This window comes from Pseudophryne corroboree, chromosome 11, assembly GCF_028390025.1.
Source record: "Pseudophryne corroboree isolate aPseCor3 chromosome 11, aPseCor3.hap2, whole genome shotgun sequence".
In the NCBI taxonomy this organism is placed as follows: domain Eukaryota; kingdom Metazoa; phylum Chordata; class Amphibia; order Anura; family Myobatrachidae; genus Pseudophryne; species Pseudophryne corroboree.
In genome coordinates, this window is record NC_086454.1 from 85,654,618 (window position 1) to 85,672,560 (window position 17,943).

General features: G+C 46.8%; 1 protein-coding gene across 1 annotated transcript in view; it reads right to left on the reverse strand.

Annotated features, from left to right (window-relative positions):
* The window catches only part of SYT9 (synaptotagmin 9), a 281,737-nt gene extending 265,163 nt beyond the window's left edge, over nt 1-16,574 (reverse strand). Inside the window, exon 1 of the mRNA XM_063944510.1 lies at nt 15,424-16,574. Within this exon, the coding sequence (XP_063800580.1) occupies nt 15,424-15,571 (148 nt within the window). The 5' untranslated portion in view covers nt 15,572-16,574. The remainder of the gene's footprint in view (nt 1-15,423) is intronic.
* Between the last annotated feature and the right edge of the window lie 1,369 nt (nt 16,575-17,943).

Here is a 17,943-nt window from a genome sequence, read left to right on the forward strand (position 1 = left end):
TTAATACTGCGCCTAAATAGTGCCCCCCTCTCTTTTTTTAACCCTTTCTGTAGTGCAGGGAAGAGCCAGGGAGCTTCCCTCCAACTGAGCTGTGAGGGAAAATGGCGCCAGTGTGCTGAGGAGATAGGCTCCGCCCCCTTTTCGGCGGCCTTATCTCCCGGTTTTTTGTATATTCTGGCAGGGGTTAAATGCATCCATATAGCCCAGGAGCTATATGTGATGCATTTTTTGCCATGTAAGGTATTTCTGTCATGTTTTATTGCGTCTCAGGGCGCCCCCCCCAGCACCCTGCACCCTCAGTGACCGGAGTGTGAAGTGTGCTGAGAGCAATGGCGCACAGCTGCAGTGCTGTGCGCTACCTTATTTGAAGACAGGAACGTCTTCTGCCGCCGCTTTCTCCGGACCTCTTCGCTCTTCTGGCTCTGTAAGGGGGCCGGCGGCGCGGCTCCGGGACCCATCCAGGCTGGGCCTGTGATCGTCCCTCTGGAGCTAATGTCCAGTAGCCAAGAAGCCCAATCCACTCTGCACGCAGGTGAGTTCGCTTCTTCTCCCCTTAGTCCCTCGATGCAGTGAGCCTGTTGCCAGCAGGTCTCACTGAAAATAACAAACCTAAACTAAAACTTTCACTAAGAAGCTCAGGAGAGCCCCTAGTGTGCACCCTTCTCGTCGGGCACAGAAATCTAACTGAGGCTTGGAGGAGGGTCATAGGGGGAGGAGCCAGTGCACACCAGTTAGTCCTAAAGCTTTCTTTAGATGTGCCCAGTCTCCTGCGGAGCCGCTATTCCCCATGGTCCTTACGGAGTCCCCAGCATCCACTTAGGACGTTAGAGAAACATAGAATTTGACGGCAGATAAGAACCATTTGGCCCATGTAGCCTGACCCTTTTTTATCCTTTAGGTAACCTCAGCCCTTTTTGAGCCTTAGGGGTCTATTCACTAAAGCCTCAGGTGGAGATAAAGTGGATGGAGATAAAGTACGGATGGTGTAATGGTTAGCAATACTGCCTCACAGCACTGAGGTCATGGGTTTGATTCCCACCAAGGCCCTAACTGTGTGGAGTTTGTATATTCTCCTCGTACTTGCGTGGGTTTACTCTGGGTACTCCGGTTTCCTCCCACAATCCAAAAATATACTGGTAGGTTAATTGGCTCCCAACAATATTAACCCGTGTGTGTGTGTGTGTGTAACCCTAGTGTGTGTGTGTGTGTGTGTGTGTACATGTGATAAGGAATACACGGGATCATTCCGAGTTGATCGTAAGTTTAGCACCGCTACGATCGTAAACTCAGACATGCGGGGGGATGCCCAGCACAGGGCTAGCCTGCCCCGCATATCTGTGCCAGCACCCCCTGACAAATACAAAAGCATCGCACAGCGGCGATGCCTTTGTATTTGAGGAGTAACTCTCGGCCAGCGTAGCTCCTGCGGCTGGCCGGGAGTTACTTGTTGCTACCGCTGGCCGCAGCGGCTGCATGACATGTCACGCAGCCGCTGCGGTCCTGCGTTGGCCGGACCGCTGCCCCTAAACGCCGCCGTTCAGCCCCCTCCCGCCTAGCGACCGCCTCTGTCTCAGAGGTGATCACTAGGCAACGATGACTGCCATTCGCCGGCGCACTGCGGCGCCAGCGCATGCGCAGTTCCGACCCGATCGCACGGCTGCGAAGAAGTGCAGCGTGCGATCGGGTCGGAATGACCCCCACAGATTGTAAGCTCTACTGGGGCAGGGACTGATGCAAATGGACAAATGTTCTCTGTAAAGCGCCGCGGAACATGTGTGTGCTATATAAATAACTGGTAATAAATAATAAGTACCAGCCAATCACCTCCTGTCATTTTTCAAACCCAGCCTGTGACATGGCCGTTAGGATCTGTTTGGCTGGTACTTTATCGCCATACTCTTTATCTCCGTCCATGGCTTAGTAAATAGACCACACAGGGACAGATGTATTAACCTGGAGAAGGCATAAGGAAATGATAAACCAGTGATAAATGCAAGGTGAAAAACGCACCAGCCAATCAGCTCCAATATGCAAATTAACAGTTAGGAGCTGACTTGCTGGTGCGTTTATCACCTTGTACTTATCACTGGTTTATCACTTCCTTATGCTGGTTTATCACTTCCTTATGCCCCATAGTTCCTTGTCAGAAGGCTACACATGCTCTTTGCTACGGATTGAAGGTCCCTTTCTGGTGATGTTTCACAGCAGGAAGACAGGACAGATTAATTTAACCATGAGTTCCATACTGTGAAGTCACTCAACAGTAAATGTTGAAAGAAAAAGAAAAAGAAAAAAGAAAAAGAAAAAAAAGAACTTGTATATTGATTATTCATTAATTTATTTTTTCAAATTTAAAACACATATTTTTCTTTGTATGGGTTCAGAAGGCCATCATCTCTAACAAGCCAGGTTGTCCAGCCTCCTTGCTTCTCCAGTAGAACTACTGTACACAACCTTAGTACATGACAAAGGGCTGAGTCTCACCAGGGATTGCTATTATTAATATTTAATCAGAAAATGACTGTAAATAGTGTTTTTGTGGCCTGATCCGGTCACTGTACAGTTGTGTAACAGGTGACGTTTGTTCATAAGCTACATCTTACTGTTAGAACCATAACATTCACTGACACTGTATATGAACCATTTTCTGATACAACAGAACCTGTAGCTACAGGGCTGTGCATACTTCACCATCTGGAGACCATTCATTTTACTAATCTTCACTATCAGCTCTTGTCTTTAAGACTCAGTAAATATATCTGTGACCTGAATTAAAGGGAGACATGCTACAACAGCTGTATTCTCCTCAATATGTGATTAAAACTACGACATCTCATAAATCCTTGATGAATTTCATAGTGAGCTTATTTTATTTATTTACTGGATGACGTGCCTGGTGCTGCAAGGGTTTTCTTTCTTTCCCCTCTACCTGTGCCGGGCAATCAGGGGTGTATCTACCCATTGGCCAGGAGGGCACTCACCAGGGGCGCCAGGTAAGGAGTGGGCGCCTCCTGGCAGTGCGATCCACAGCCAGGGGGTAGAATCCAGTAGTACTGTCAGACTTGGTGACTGTCTGTTAGTGCCGGCACCACTATCAGGCGGCAGCGCACCGCACCTCACTTGTAATCAGACTCAACATAAACTACAGCTCCCAGCATCCCTTGTTCCTGGGAGCTCCGGGAGCTGTAGTTTATTTTGAGTCTGATTGATCACTAGTGCTGTGCTGTAGCACTGGCGCCGGCAATAACACACAGTCACAAGGTACAATCCGGATTAAGTGAGGGGAGGGGTGGCACAAAACTGCACTGCACGGCACTGACTTTCGGGAAGTGGACGGAGTGGAAGCAGGGGGCGGGCTACACGCCACTCAATCAGTGCCAGGTAACATGGAGGAGAGGGGAAGAGGACAAGGTGCTACTAAAGTACATGCATTGAGTGTACCCTGTCTGTGAGTGAGGGGGTAAACACTACATAGTTTGTCTGTAATTATGTGTGTCTGTGACTGCATTTATGTATGTGACTATATGTGTATCTATGTTTGTGTGTGTATATGTATCTACAGTATTTATGTGTGACTATGTATGTGAATAAATGTGTAACTATGTATGTATTTGTATAACTATTTGTATATACTGCATGTGTGACTGTACTGTATATCATATGTACTGTATGTGTTTTGTGTGTGACACTATGTATGTAAGTGTATATGTGTGTACCTATGGACAGGATCAGATGTACTAATGGCAGTGGGGGTTATTTGGCAAGGATTGCAGATTCTGCCTTTCTATTGCATGCTGGGGGCTGCTCATCCATCGCAGGGTAAGGCCGTCCAGCATGCTGAATGGCCTGCTCAGTGACTGCGACCGCAATTTAATTGTGGTCACAGCAACTGTGGAAGACCCCCTGCAGCTGCAGCTAGGCTGGTCCGCCGTCATATTTCACATAGGGGTGGCTGCGTGTGATGTCACTCAGCTGCCCTGAAAAGAGCAGACGGCCCCATTTGTTTTCCCCATGCCGCCCCCGCAACGGTCCATCTCCGCCCCCCGCCCTCCCCGCGAACGCCTCTGCCTGTCAATCAGGCAGAGGTGTTTACAGCCGATGTGATTCAATCGACGGAGCGCTGAGAACAGACATATTGCAGTCGCATCCCTGAATGCAGGTTGACCGTATTCCACTTATAAAAATAGAAATATATTTACTAGCAGTGGTCCACATTTCTGTTTTCTATTTACATTCCCCATATGCCTTCTATAGACATAGATACGGGTGATATATCACCCGTATCAAATGAGGACATAAGACTCCAAGCAAGGACACTATTAAATGGAAGCATCTCCACCTCTAATGAATGGTGATCGGTAAATATACCATTACTGCTGATCTGTGCTGTATCTAAACCAAACAGAGACTTTGGGACCCAATAGGGTTGATAAATTGGAACAGACACCAACAGTCTAAAGGGGGGTACTCACGGAGAGATCCATGCTTAAAATCTAAGCAATCTGACTAGATTGCTTAGAATTTAAGCACAGATCACTCGTGTGTAACCCCCTCAACGATAGCGATGCGCGGCCCCGCACATCGCTATCGCCGGTGGTAGATTGACCTGCATGCAGGCCAATCTAGCACATCGCTCATTTCACCCGCATTAATAAAATATCCTGATTTAACTAAAATTATAAAATGTATTTATGAATTTATGTGTCATGAAAGTGACATATAACTGTGGCACCTGGGTTTTCCTGACTGGAAAAATGGAAGTCTATATTGGTGGAGACCGTGCTGCCTTCCCCGCTACATACTGCCTTTCCTCTGTTCCATCCCACCCCCTGTTCTGTGCTGCCTTCCCCGCTACATACTGCCTTTCCTCTGTTCCATCCCACCCCCTGTTCTGTGCTGCCTTCCCCTGCTACATACTGCCTTTCCTCTGTTCCATCCCGCCCCCTGTTCTGTGCTGCCTTCCCCAGCTACATACTGCCTTTCCTCTGTTCCATCCCACCCCCTGTTCTGTGCTGCCTTCCCCTGCTACATACTGCCTTTCCTCTGCTCCCTTCCAGACTCTGGTCCATGCTGCCTCCCTATGCTACATACTGCCTCTCCTCTGCTCCTTCTCACCCCTGATCTGTGCTGCAATCCCCCCACTACAGCATGCTTTTCCTCTACTCCCTCCACCCACCCCCTGGTCCTTGCTGCCTTCCTCTGCGACATACTGCCTCTTCTCTGCTCCCTCCCACCCCCTGGTCCATGCTGCCTTCCTCTGCTCCATCCTGTACCTGATCCGTGCTGCCTTCCCCCACTACATACTGCCTTTTCTATGCTCCGTCCCAGACCCTGATCCATGCTGCCTTCCCCCGCTACATACTCCCTCTTCTCTGCCCCTTCCCACGCTTGATCTGTGCTGCCTTCCCCCTGCTACATACTGCCTTTCCCCTGCTCCCTACCACCCCCGATCTGTGCTGCCTTCCCCTGCTACATGCTGCCTTTCCTCTGTTCCATCCCGCCCCCTTATCCGTGCTGCCTTCCCCAGCTACATACTGCCATTCCCCTTCTCCATCCTGCCCTTGGTCCTTGCTGCCTTGCCACGCTACATACTGCCTCTCCTCTCCTCCATCCCACTCCATGGTCTGTGCTGCCTTTCCCTCCCTGCTACATACTGCTTCTCCTCTGCTCCCTCCCACCCCTGATCTGTGCTGTCTTCCCCCTGCTACATACTGCTTCTCCTCTGCTCCCTCCCACCCCTGATCTGTGCTGTCTTCCCCCTGCTACATACTGCTTCTCCTCTGCTCCCTCCCACCCCTGATCTGTGCTGTCTTCCCCCTGCTACATACTGCTTCTCCTCTGCTCCCTCCCACCCCTGATCTGTGCTGTCTTCCCCCTGCTACATACTGCTTCTCCTCTGCTCCCTCCCACCCCTGATCTGTGCTGCCTTCCCCCTGCTACAGCCTGCCTTTCCTCTGCTCCCTCCTATCTCCTGGACCTTGCTGCCTTCCCCTGCTACATACTGCCTCTCCTCTGCTCCCTCCCACCCCGATCTGTGCTGCCTTCCCCCGCTACAGCCGGCCTTTCCTCTACTCCAGGCTTTTTCAACCAGTGTGCCGTGGCACACTAGTGTGCCGCGACCAGTTGCAAGGTGTGCCGCGGAGCCAGAGCACCTTCAGAGTGAACTGTTGGCCCGGGCTCTTCTTAGAGGATCAGTCATGCTCCGGCCATGACCTATGCCTTGGTGACGCGGCGGTGTGATATCATAAGTCGCGGCCGCTGCGTCTCACCACTCAGCCAGCCCACCTGCCTGCATACACAACTTCCAGTTCCCGCCTGCATCCACACCTGCCCGACCGCCCGCTGCTCAGTATTCGCAGCACTCCACTATGAACAACCCCTGCCACTGAGGGACAGAGAGGACAGCTGACCAGTAGGGGCTAATATTTGTTATGTTATTTCTCCTGTGGGGAACAATAGGATTTATGGGGGGGAACAATGTGAATAATGCATGTGGGAAGCAATAGGATTTATGTAGGGAGCAACATGATTTATGTGGGGAGCAATGTGATTATTTTTTATGTGTAGGCCAATGTATGTGTGGATTTGTTTTTTACTGTGAGGGCCAATGTGTGTTTTTTTTTTCTGTGGGTGAACTGATGGTGTGCCTTGGCATTTTTAAAATATTGTCTGGTGTGCCGCGAGTAAAAAAAGGTTGAAAATCATTGTACTACTCCATCCCACCATGTGGGCCATGCTGTCTTCCCCCGCTACATACTGCCTTTCTTTTGCTCTATCCTGTTTCCTGAACCATGCTGCCTTCCCCCCCACTACATACTGTTTTCCTCTGCTCCATCCCTCTCCCTGATCCGTACTGCCTTCCCCCGCTACATACTGCCATTCCTCTGTTCCATCCTGCCCCTGGTCTATGCTGCCTTCTCCCACTAAATACTGCCTTTCCCTGCTCCCTTCCATCCCCTACTCTGTGCTGCCTTTCCCCTGCTAAATACTGCCTCCACATGTTCCTAGTCTGTACTGCTTCCCCCCTACTTTGTGGTGCTGCCCCCCCCCCTCCCCTCCATCTATCCCACATCTGCCCCTGTTCCGTGCTGCCTTCTCCCTGCTGCATACTGCCTCCCTCCTGCTCTGTTGTGTTTCCTTTCTCCCTGCAGCTACTGACTCTTCTCTGGTCTCTGGCCGATGACTGATATCCTAGAGTTTATTGAGGGAAAATGACTGGTGACAGTGGGGTAATGAGCAGAGAGGTCATAGTCTGTTGAAAGAGGGGTGAGGAGTGAGGGGTGTAGAGAGGCCATCAGTGTTTGGTTTTGTTGTTATATTCCCTGAAACCCTGCTACATTATGCCGCTCTGGTGGCATTCCAACCATATGCAAACCCACCTCTGGCACCATGCTGCGCATGGTATTATATGTGGTATAACCTATGCCCATAGGTGGAGCGAGACTTGTCTCTGGGGTGGAGCATGGCACACCCCCTTTGGTAAACTGCCTGGGCACTTACACAATCTCCCAGAAATTATTTTGCAAAGTAGACATGTACAGTATGGCCAATCATATTGAGATTTGTGCTGGAACTACTTATATGAACCAATACCTGACACGTCTATTGTGGTAGATACTCAGACTGCGGGCTGACAGCAACTGTTAGATTTTGCACCGCGCAGCAGACAGTTTGCACTTAGTAAATGACCTCTTGTTATGGAAATCTTGCCAGAGAGTTATTGCCAGGGTCAGTTTAAGGTTTGTGCTCTTTGCTGGTTGCTGTAAGACTCAGATACAGAAGTAGCAGAAAATGTCATTTATTTTCTAACAGAAGCAAGATAAACGATACAGAAACATGTCCTAGATTAACAATGAAAGGGGAAGAGAGAGTTTGACTTGACAGGTTTTTAATAATGAGCTGCAGAATGTACACTGTGCATATTCCTTGTGCCAAATTTAGCTCCACATCTCCACTGACTGTACATTGTCTGCAGGTAGCACACGACTGTACAGTGCTGAGGGACTGTCTGTTGCAGTCACTTGCCAAAGACTCTATATCTTCCTGCATGTGGTTTCCGAGGGTATAGTTACTGTATATGCTCTACACATAAAGACGCATGAAACCCTCTGTTGTCACTAGATTTCTTGATACTTAAGGACTATAGGGATAGAGGACAATTCCTTCCACATGTAATAGAAGTGTAGAAGCTGCATGCTCTCCTGAGTTTGGGGGGACAGTCCCAGCTGCCTTCCCACCCACAGACATGTCTGTCTCAAGGGGTGGAATTTGAGATACATGTCCCATGCATTTACTGCTGCTCTATTAAACAGCTACCATGTGCTCCTACCGCCGGTGCTGGGGTAATGAATGGGTGTTTGCAGAGCAGAGAGGTGGCTAAGGGGCATCTAGTGCTTTATGGGTGCCAGGCATGCCCACACACTGTCAGAAATGGCCTTTATGTGCTGTATTTACAGATTCTCTCTATCAATGCACTCAGCCTGCGGTAACCATCACCGGTTATCACCGATTGTCACCTGTGGCGGCCATTACTGAGGCTCTCCTGTGATAGCTTTACATTAGTAGGCATCTTACTGCATATGGCTGGCTGGCTGTCCTCTTATGCTAATGCCATGTCAGAATGGTCATGGCAAACATGGTGAAAAGGAAAAAATATTTATTTTACAAATAATATACATAGATAAATAAATTAAAATCTTAATTATTTTGAATGACTCTGTACATGAAGGCCTCTGACTGTACCCGGAACCCTGAATCTGGATTTCCAGGTACAGTGCTCCTGTGTGAGCCAGAAACCCAACTTGCTGGTGCTTGATAAATAGCAAAACTGACGTTTTTGGAGCTGGACAAATAGCACAACTGCGCCATTGTATGGTGACTGCAATATCGCCTGCATTAGAGGCCTAATAAATAGCCTTTTAAATTAGTGCTAATCCACCTAATCTGCCCCAGTTTCCGCATGGTAATTGGTATAGATAGGGTTGCTCAGTAGTCCCCATGGTGGGGTATGGCCACGATAATGCAGTTGCACCATCAAACCCACATTCCAGAGCCATGCCATCAGCATAGTCGGCCTGGCTGTCCCTCCTGGAGGGGGCGGTGAGGAAGTCTGCAAGTACAGTATGATCTAGAAATAGCAAAATCATCTGTAGCCATGCCAGTGCCACATCCAAGCCCAAACTGTACCGACTGAGCATCCAGAAGATTTCTAAATAAGAGTTTTTATTGCAACTGTCGGACAATACTGAAAAACATTCTTCTCTGAACGTTTTTGACACCGTTAATACATACTTCTCACACTACCTGTAACTGTGAATGTGTTTATAGTGTGCTGTGAAGGAGGGCCGTCACTAGTGGTGGATGAACGTAGCTGTGCCCATGGCCTAGAGGCAGCACCATTACTGCCCCGTGGCACCTGCATTTGGCCTGTAGAGCCACCACAGAGCTACCCAGAAGTTGCCTCTACTGCTGCAGTCTGGTGAAGGATGGCAATGGTATGGGCAACATTGACAGGTACAATCCATCCAGGGATATAACAGGAGTAAGGTGAAATATAAGGAGGAGCATTCCAGGTGAAAATGGCTGATAGACCACAAGAGAGACTGGATTAGAGAATGAGGGGGAATCATTCTGGGTGAGGAGGCTGCAATACTTCCAGCACAATGGAGAATAGACTGAAAAGATGAAAGGTGGGAAGTAGATAGGTCAGCTAGCAGGAGGAGGCTGCAGGAGTCCAAGCAACATAGCATGAGGGCAAACCTAGCAGCTTTCATCACGGACTTGAAGGAGAAGTGGAAGATTTTGTTTATTCTCCAAGGAAAGAAAAAATATATCGTTTATGCATGAGCAAGAGTTCAATCCAGCAATATACAAAGGAGCTCATGAAGGGGCAAATGTATTAATTATCGGGACCTGATAATTATAATTTCTTATCGCTGCAATAAGAAATGATGTACCACCTGGGTGTACTAAGTGAAAACATCCAGGGACAGCAGCATAGATGCAGTAGGAGCGCTTCCCTGACATGTGTAAAGTGAAGTCATTGCTGATGCGATCACTGTAACTTTTGCTGTGTGATTCACTGGAATTAGCTTCTGTGGTTTTGCATTCCAGGCATAATCAATCGCACAATATACCAGCTCCCACAGAAACCTATGGGGGTAGCTTTTCTAGTTGGACCCCCGTTTCCACTGCAGCAGATACATGGAATCCCCATCATACATCTTGGGGATGCTTACATTTTGCGGGTATCCCATTTTTTTGGGTGGGTACCTATAAAATGAGTTTAATAAATATGCCTAATAGACTTGGATACACAGGTCTACCTGGGCAAGTGCAATAAGGGTGTGTTATCAAACCTGTGGCAGCATGAGAGGCAGGGCCATCTTAACAGTATTGTAAGCCATGGGCAAAGCAATCTACTGGGGCCACTATCCACCCATTCATGGGAATAAATAAAAATAAAAACCATAACTTGCCCTTCCTGAGGTCCCACGCTGTCTCTCCACAGGCTTCCATACAGTGACTGGCTATCAGCACTTTGATTGGTGAGTAGTTCAAGCCATCCACCAATCAGCATGCTGGCAGCCATTCACTGACCAGCTACATGCTGGGAGGCAGGTAGAGATTTTGTGTGTGTGTAATTCACAATCACAGTTGCTGGGCAGCATTCTCTTCCTGCCTCCCAAGTAGTTCCAAAGGCACCAGCCTGGGAAGCAGATGCCCCCCAGTCCGCCCCTAAAATCATGGAGCCCTGGGCAGCTGCCTAGTGTGCCTATACATTAAGATGGCCCTGTTTAGTGGTAGAATCACCTGTAGATATGCCTGGCAGGACGTGTACCTGTTGCAGGTCCCTGACCCCTGGCACAATATACTGTACTGTAAGCACTTATGAAGATAACCATCAGCACAAATCAATATTTAAAAAAAGATTAAAATACCAGCACTTATAGACTGGGCTGATTGCTGCCACAGCAGTGGGGTGTAGGGCATGGGGTCCTTGGCAAATATCACCACTAGCATCAGGTTATGGCAGGTTGGGATGGTCACACTATAACTGGGAAGACAACATCAAGTGGTCCCGCTCTCATGCTGGGAAACAGCCCAGCCTATTCAGCGGAAATTTCAGGAAAAATTACTTCACAGAAAGGGTAGTGGACAAGTGGAATAGCCTCCCATCAGAAGGGGTCATTCCGAGTTGACCGCACGTAGCAACTATTTGCTGCCCGTGCGATGAACTAGACGCCGCCTATTGGGGAGTGTATTTTAGCTTAGCAGGGCTGCGTTCGCTTGTGCAGCCTTGCTATGCTAAAAAAGTTTCCTGCAAAACAAGACCAGGGTCAGACCTACTTACCCTGTGCGACGGATCCAGCGACGAAGGTCCCGGAATTGATGTCAGACATCCGCTCTCCAAACGCCTGGACACGCCTGCATTCGCCTCACCACGCCTGGAAAATGGTCAGTTGACGCCCCGGAAACGCTTCCCGCCTGTCAGTCTTCTTGCAATCGCCTCTGCGATCACTTTTTCCGCTGGCGATGCCGTCACCGGGTAATGACATGCGTGCGCAATGTGTCCGCCATGCATGGGCCTTTCTGACCTATTCGCACCGCAGCGATGAACCGCTGCGTGCGAACGGGTCAGAATGACAGCTAACACAGTAGAACAATTTAAACATGCATGGGACAGACATAATGCTATCCTTACAAAGAAATAAGAATCAAATAAGGTTTGAGATAAAAATATGATTAAAAAAAAAGTGGGGCAGACTAGTGGTCAAATGGTTTTTACCTGCCGTCAAATTCTATGTTTCTATGTTTCTATACAATATGCTTTGGATGAGGAAGCTTTCGCCAAACAATCCAGGCAAATCTCTGCTGTGGCAGTAGATATCGCTGGCCATTACATGGCTCTGACATTTTGATACATAAGGAAAATTCTTATCTCCAGTAAAAATATGACTTTTCTTTTGTAAATGAATAGGCCCCAATGGAGCAAATCTCCAGAGACAGCAACTGCAGCTATAACATCTACTGATATTTGTTCTCACAATAAAACAACAACTTTAAACTTTTGAATGAAATGTATCTACAAACGCTGCTTATCCAGCTTATAAACATGCATGCACATTGGCCCTCATTCCGAGTTGTTCGCTCGGTAAAAATCTTCGCATCGCAGCGATTTTCCGCTTAATGCGCATGCGCAATGTCCGCACTGCGACTGCGCCAAGTAAATTTGCTATGCAGTTAGGATTTTTACTCACGGCTTTTTCATCGGTCTGGCGATCGTAATGTGATTGACAGGAAATGGGTGTTACTGGGCGGAAACAGGCCGTTTTATGGGCGTGTGGGAAAAAACGCTACCGTTTCCGGAAAAAACGCAGGAGTGGCCGGAGAAACGGAGGAGTGTCTGGGCGAACGCTGGGTGTGTTTGTGACGTCAAACCAGGAAAGACAAGCACTGAACTGATCGCAGATGCCGAGTAAGTCTGAAGCTACTCAGAAACTGCTACGAGGTGTGTAATCGCAATATTGCGAATACATCGTTCACAATTTTAAGATGCTAACATTCACTCCCAGTAGGCGGCGGCTTAGCATGAGCAAATCTGCTAAAATCTGCTTGCGAGCGAACAACTCGGAATGAGGGCCATTATACAGAAAGTAGTCATTTGGGTGAAAGGAATGTTGTGTACAGTCAAAATGTTGACAGCACTATTGGTGTTATTCAGGCTTGTTAGCAAACCAAAAAAGTTAGCAATTGGGCAAAACCTTGCTGCACTACAGGGGGGGCAGATGTAACATGTGCAGAGACAGTTACATTGAGGTGGGTTATATTATTTCTGTGCAGGGTAAATACTGGCTGCTTAATTTCTACACTGCAATTTAGATTTCAGTTTTAACACACCCCACACAAATCTAACTCTCTCTGCACATGTTACATCTGCCCCACCTGCAGTGCAACATGGTTTTGCCCAATTGCTAACTTTCTTGGTTTGCTGACAAACCTGAGTAAGGCCCAATGTCAACAGATGAATGCCGACATGGTTGTAAAGTTATTAAAAACATGTTAACCGTGTTGACCTTATAACTTTAAACATGATGCCTTACAATTCATATTTAAGTTATATTGCAGACATGGTGAAAATTCTTGATAAAGCATTAGAAACATGTCGGCTTTTTCCCGTCGACATAATGCTGTCAGCATTTTGACTGTTGACAAATGTATATATGTATTCCAAATTGTACACAAAGTTGATGTTAGAGTCTCTCGAAATTCGAACTTCGTGTTCATGATAAATGTAGTCACACTGCTGCCGCTGATTCTCCAGGGATAGTACTGTATACGACAATGTAGGGGTACTCATTTACTAGGGACTGCTAGGTATTGCAATAACATTCAGAATCTATTTGATCTTAACCAAATACAAGAAATGAAGTGAACATACATGAAGAACGCAGTCTCTTCTCCCAAGAGGTTTTACTCCAAAGACAAGACAGATACGAGGTGCCAAGTTACACTTTGGGGGGGATTTATCAAAGCTTGGTGAAAGTGGAGAGAGATAAAGTACTAATCAATCAGCTTCTAACATTATTTTACAGGCTGTGTTTTAAAAATGACATTTAAGAGCTGATTGGTTGGTACATTATCCCTCTCTACTTTATCTCTCTTAAGCTTTGATAAATCTCCCCATGGTCTTTCCACAGACACTTCAGTCTGTTCAACCAATATATGTTTGGTTGTCTGCACATTCAGGTGCAAGCAGATTGGTGTTCTGTGCAGTGATCACAGTTTCAGTTGTGGAAAAACATGGGGCTTATTGATCCTAGCGGTAAAAGCAGCTTGATTGACTGTGCACATAAGTATCATAATACCACTGACCCATAAGATAACGCATCCTCAGTACCCACAGATTCCATTCCAGAGAACTGTGCATAATAGCTATGGATTAAATGGAGAATCTGTGCTATGTCATGAGATCTCTGTGATTACCTCAGTGTTTAACACCAAGGGATGTTTAAGTTAACTGATAAAGTTTTTTTCTGTATGACTACTTGCTACAATAAATTCTGCTGCATCTGGAGATCAGTCCATTAAGACAAATCAATTCTACCAGTCTTTTTTTTTTTTAATAGTCAAAAGTAATTAGTCAGAGCTCTAATAGTAATCATACTTAATTGCTCCTGGGTTGGAAAATAAAGCATTGTTCCAATGCAAACACACTATGTTCTATGTGTCATTTGAATTCATTTGGATCTCTACACCACAGAGCTCAAACCCACAGATTTGTAGAAAGGATTTTTTTTCTCATTTCAAATATGCCAGGATTATCCAGAAACACAAACAATTAGTTAATGCACATACCATGACGTCTCAGATGGCAGGGCACGGTTATAAACTAACTTCTTTTCAGGCAAAGGGTTGGTACAAATGGGCTTGGTAATACAAGCACCTGACAGAAGTGTTGGATAAATCCTTGTGCTTGGCGCTCTCTTTTAGCAAAGCATTCGAGGCATGGTCTCACAGCAGTAATGAAGCACAGGGTACAATAAAGTTAATGAAGGTTCCCATAGAACAGGGTTTCCCAAACTCAGTCCACAAGAAGCACTAACAGTCCAGGTTTTAAGGATATCCCTGCTTGAGCACAGATGGATGAGGTACTAATTAGATCACCTGTGCTTAAGCATGGATATCTCTAAACCTGTACTGTTAGTTTGCCATGAGGACAGAGTTTAAGAACCACTGCCACAGAACAGTACATTATATTGTAACTAGTAAGGATAACTTAAATTGATTCATTACAAAGTATGCAAGGACAGGTCTATTCGCTTACATTATATTTAGGACTGTCAGCATTAAAGAGTGTTTACCAGGTGTTAAAATTGCTAAAACAAATAGTGTAATAATATGTATGTGTGTGTGTGTATGTGTGTATATATATATATATATATATACACACACATACACATAGTGTGTGTGTGTGTGTGTGTGTGTGTGTGTGTGTGTGTGTGTGTGTGTGTGTGTGTGTGTGTGTGTGTGTGTGTGTATGCTGTACACACACACACACGGCTGGCCTAAAATATACTAATAGATCATACAATAAATGAGACACAATATTCTGCATTGTAAACATTAAAAAGTACACTAGTGAGCATCACCATTCACCAGGAGGGGAGTGTTACTGATATTCCACATCAAGAGCTACTATATACAGAGATTCTACAGAAGGGACAGGTCGCTGCGGCTCACCATGAGTCACTACAAGTTCCAGCTTTCCCTGCCAGGCTCTGACTGCAGTTGCAGAACTGCTGGGGGCCACCCGTAGCCTACACCTGCTTCATAGTATCATTAGAGTGCGGGGGAGACTGGAAGCAGACGGGAAGTGTGACATGATGTGTGCAGGGATCAGTGACACTTGTGGAACTTTACCTGAGTCTGGGAGGCGAGGTCTGGCTCTTTCCCTCTGATAGTAAATGAAGTCCAGGCAGTTCTCGTTCTCCACAATGCCACTATAGCACAGATCCGCCACCAGTGTCAGTGCTTTCATACAGATCTCCTGCTCCCTGTCTCCAGGCATTTCCTACCACCATCCTTGTGAACCCAGGAGCTCGCTGCCCTGCTAGGTCTCTCTCTAGCCCTCCCCACCCAGGATGGCAGAGAGGGCACTCAGCCTCCGATCTGCTCGCCCACTGGCGTTACTGCGCTTCCTTTGCGCACAGCTCACAAGCAGCGAACTCCCAGAAGATCGCGCACAAGTGGATTCCTCCCAGCTGACTCGCCAGAGATCATATCCAGCGGAGGTTATCACTGTGGACTCCACTGAGAACCCACCCAGCTGAAGTCTTCACTCTAGAGGTCCTGAAAGCGCACGCAACTAGATCATTCACCATTGACTCCACATAGCTCACACCCAAGTGGGCTTCTCACACCTGACTCACCACACTCCCTCTATCTCACACCCTGATTACTGCAACTCTAAAAAAGGTAACTCCCCGAAATGTACACACCCCTCATCCCTCCCCTGAGCTCACACCCCCATTGGACCCTAGCACCCAACTGATCGTTTCACACCTACCACCCAGATCTCACAAGGAACTGGGCTCCACAGAGATCCCCAGAGACTCCACTCATAGCACCCTCCCAGGTGGCACAAGAGCTAACGCCCAGCCTCACTGTGTCTCCTTAGAGCTCCACAGACACGTCCACCTTCCTCACTTTGCAGAAGGGACCAGCTCCTCCTCTCATGCTGCTGAGATGAAGAAGAAGAAGAAGAAGTATCTGCTGCTTGCTCTGCTCATCTCCACCCTCCCCCCAAGCAGCAGCTTTACCGAAAATCCTTAAAGTATGTTCTCTACAGCAACATGCAGCAAAGCAATGACAGACTGGAGTATAGAGGCAGATGCAATGCTGGATGCAAACTGACGGCTGGACCCCCTAGAGTTCTAGCCTGCTCCTCATATATCCAAGTTTTGCATTGCATGAAGAAGACCCTGGCTGAACAGTGTTGATGTACGTAGCAGCCCCCAGCACTGCCATCCTCTGCTCTCTGTGTGATAGGAGCTAGTTATCAGGATGTGTTGCTGAGAGCTGACAAAGACTGATGTGGAGGGGAGGAGGGGTATGGAAAAGGCTGCTGCCTCTATATCACTCCCTTCTTAGGGCACTTCAGCCCAAGCGATTGGTTGCAATATGCATTGGACTTACAACACTTTGTTATACTCCTATGAATATATCACAGTTTTTGTATGACAAGATACTGTACTTTACTCATTGCCTATGCTGCAGTGTCACTGTCAGTACAGTATCAGCCAGGTCTAAGATTTAGAGATGCATCATTAACAAGGGGTCTGGGGTCTTTGCACAGAAGTGAGGGACAGAAAATAAACTTTAAGACTGAGTGTGTCAGTCTTGTGATTTCATTTATCATCTGCTTATAATGGAAGGTTAAATAATCTTACTTGGTATTTTTTTTTATTATGGACAGAAATAGTGCACAGACCTGGGCTTATATAGTAGTGATGTTTATTAACATCCACCTCATCCTAATTTAAATAGAAGAGGTACTGTATTGTAGTCATCCCAGGTCTCTATAACTGTTGAAGAACTACAGGTCCCAGCAGGCCCTCCCAACCTTTGTAACCATCTCAATTTTTCTTGTTAAAATGTGTACTTTTTCTTTCTGGTGAAACCTGAACTATATTACGGTGTTTAACATTTAATAGACTGGTTTGAGGATTGGAGACATTCTATACAGTTACCTCATGGAGTGTCTTTTATGAGAGTTGGAGGCATTTTATTAAATTCCCAACATAAATTAACTGATTCTGAGGGTCCAATGCAGAAAAGAAATTGTAACTTTGCACCTGGACAAACCATTTTGCATTGTAAGGGGTGCCAATACAATTAACTTGTTTTGCACACATGGTAGAAACTAGACTATTTTTGCTGGTTTTGGTTCTAATTTGTCATCTGGTTTTGGATTTGTATTTTTCCAAATAATTAACAAAAGAAATAATATTTTTTTGTTCTCAGACTATTATTAACCGTAATAACATTCATTTCCAGTCATTTCCACTCAATTTTGAACATCTCACAGTTCCTAATATTGGTGGTTATTCCGCGTTGATCGCTCGTTAGCAGTTTTTATTAGCCGTGCAAACGCTATGCCGCCGCCCACTGGGAGTGTATTTTAGCTTAGCAGGAGTGCGAACGAAGGGATTGCAGAGCGGCTACAAAATATTTGTGTGCAGTTTCAGAGTAGCTTCAAACCTACTCAGCGCTTGCGATCACTTCAGACCATTCAGTTCCTGTTTGACATCACAAACACGCCCTGCGTTCGCTCAGCCACGCCTGCGTCTTTCCTGGCACGCCTGCGTTTTTTCCGAACACTCCCTGAAAACGGTCAGTTGACACCCAGAAAAGCCCTCTTCCTGTCAATCACTCTGCGGC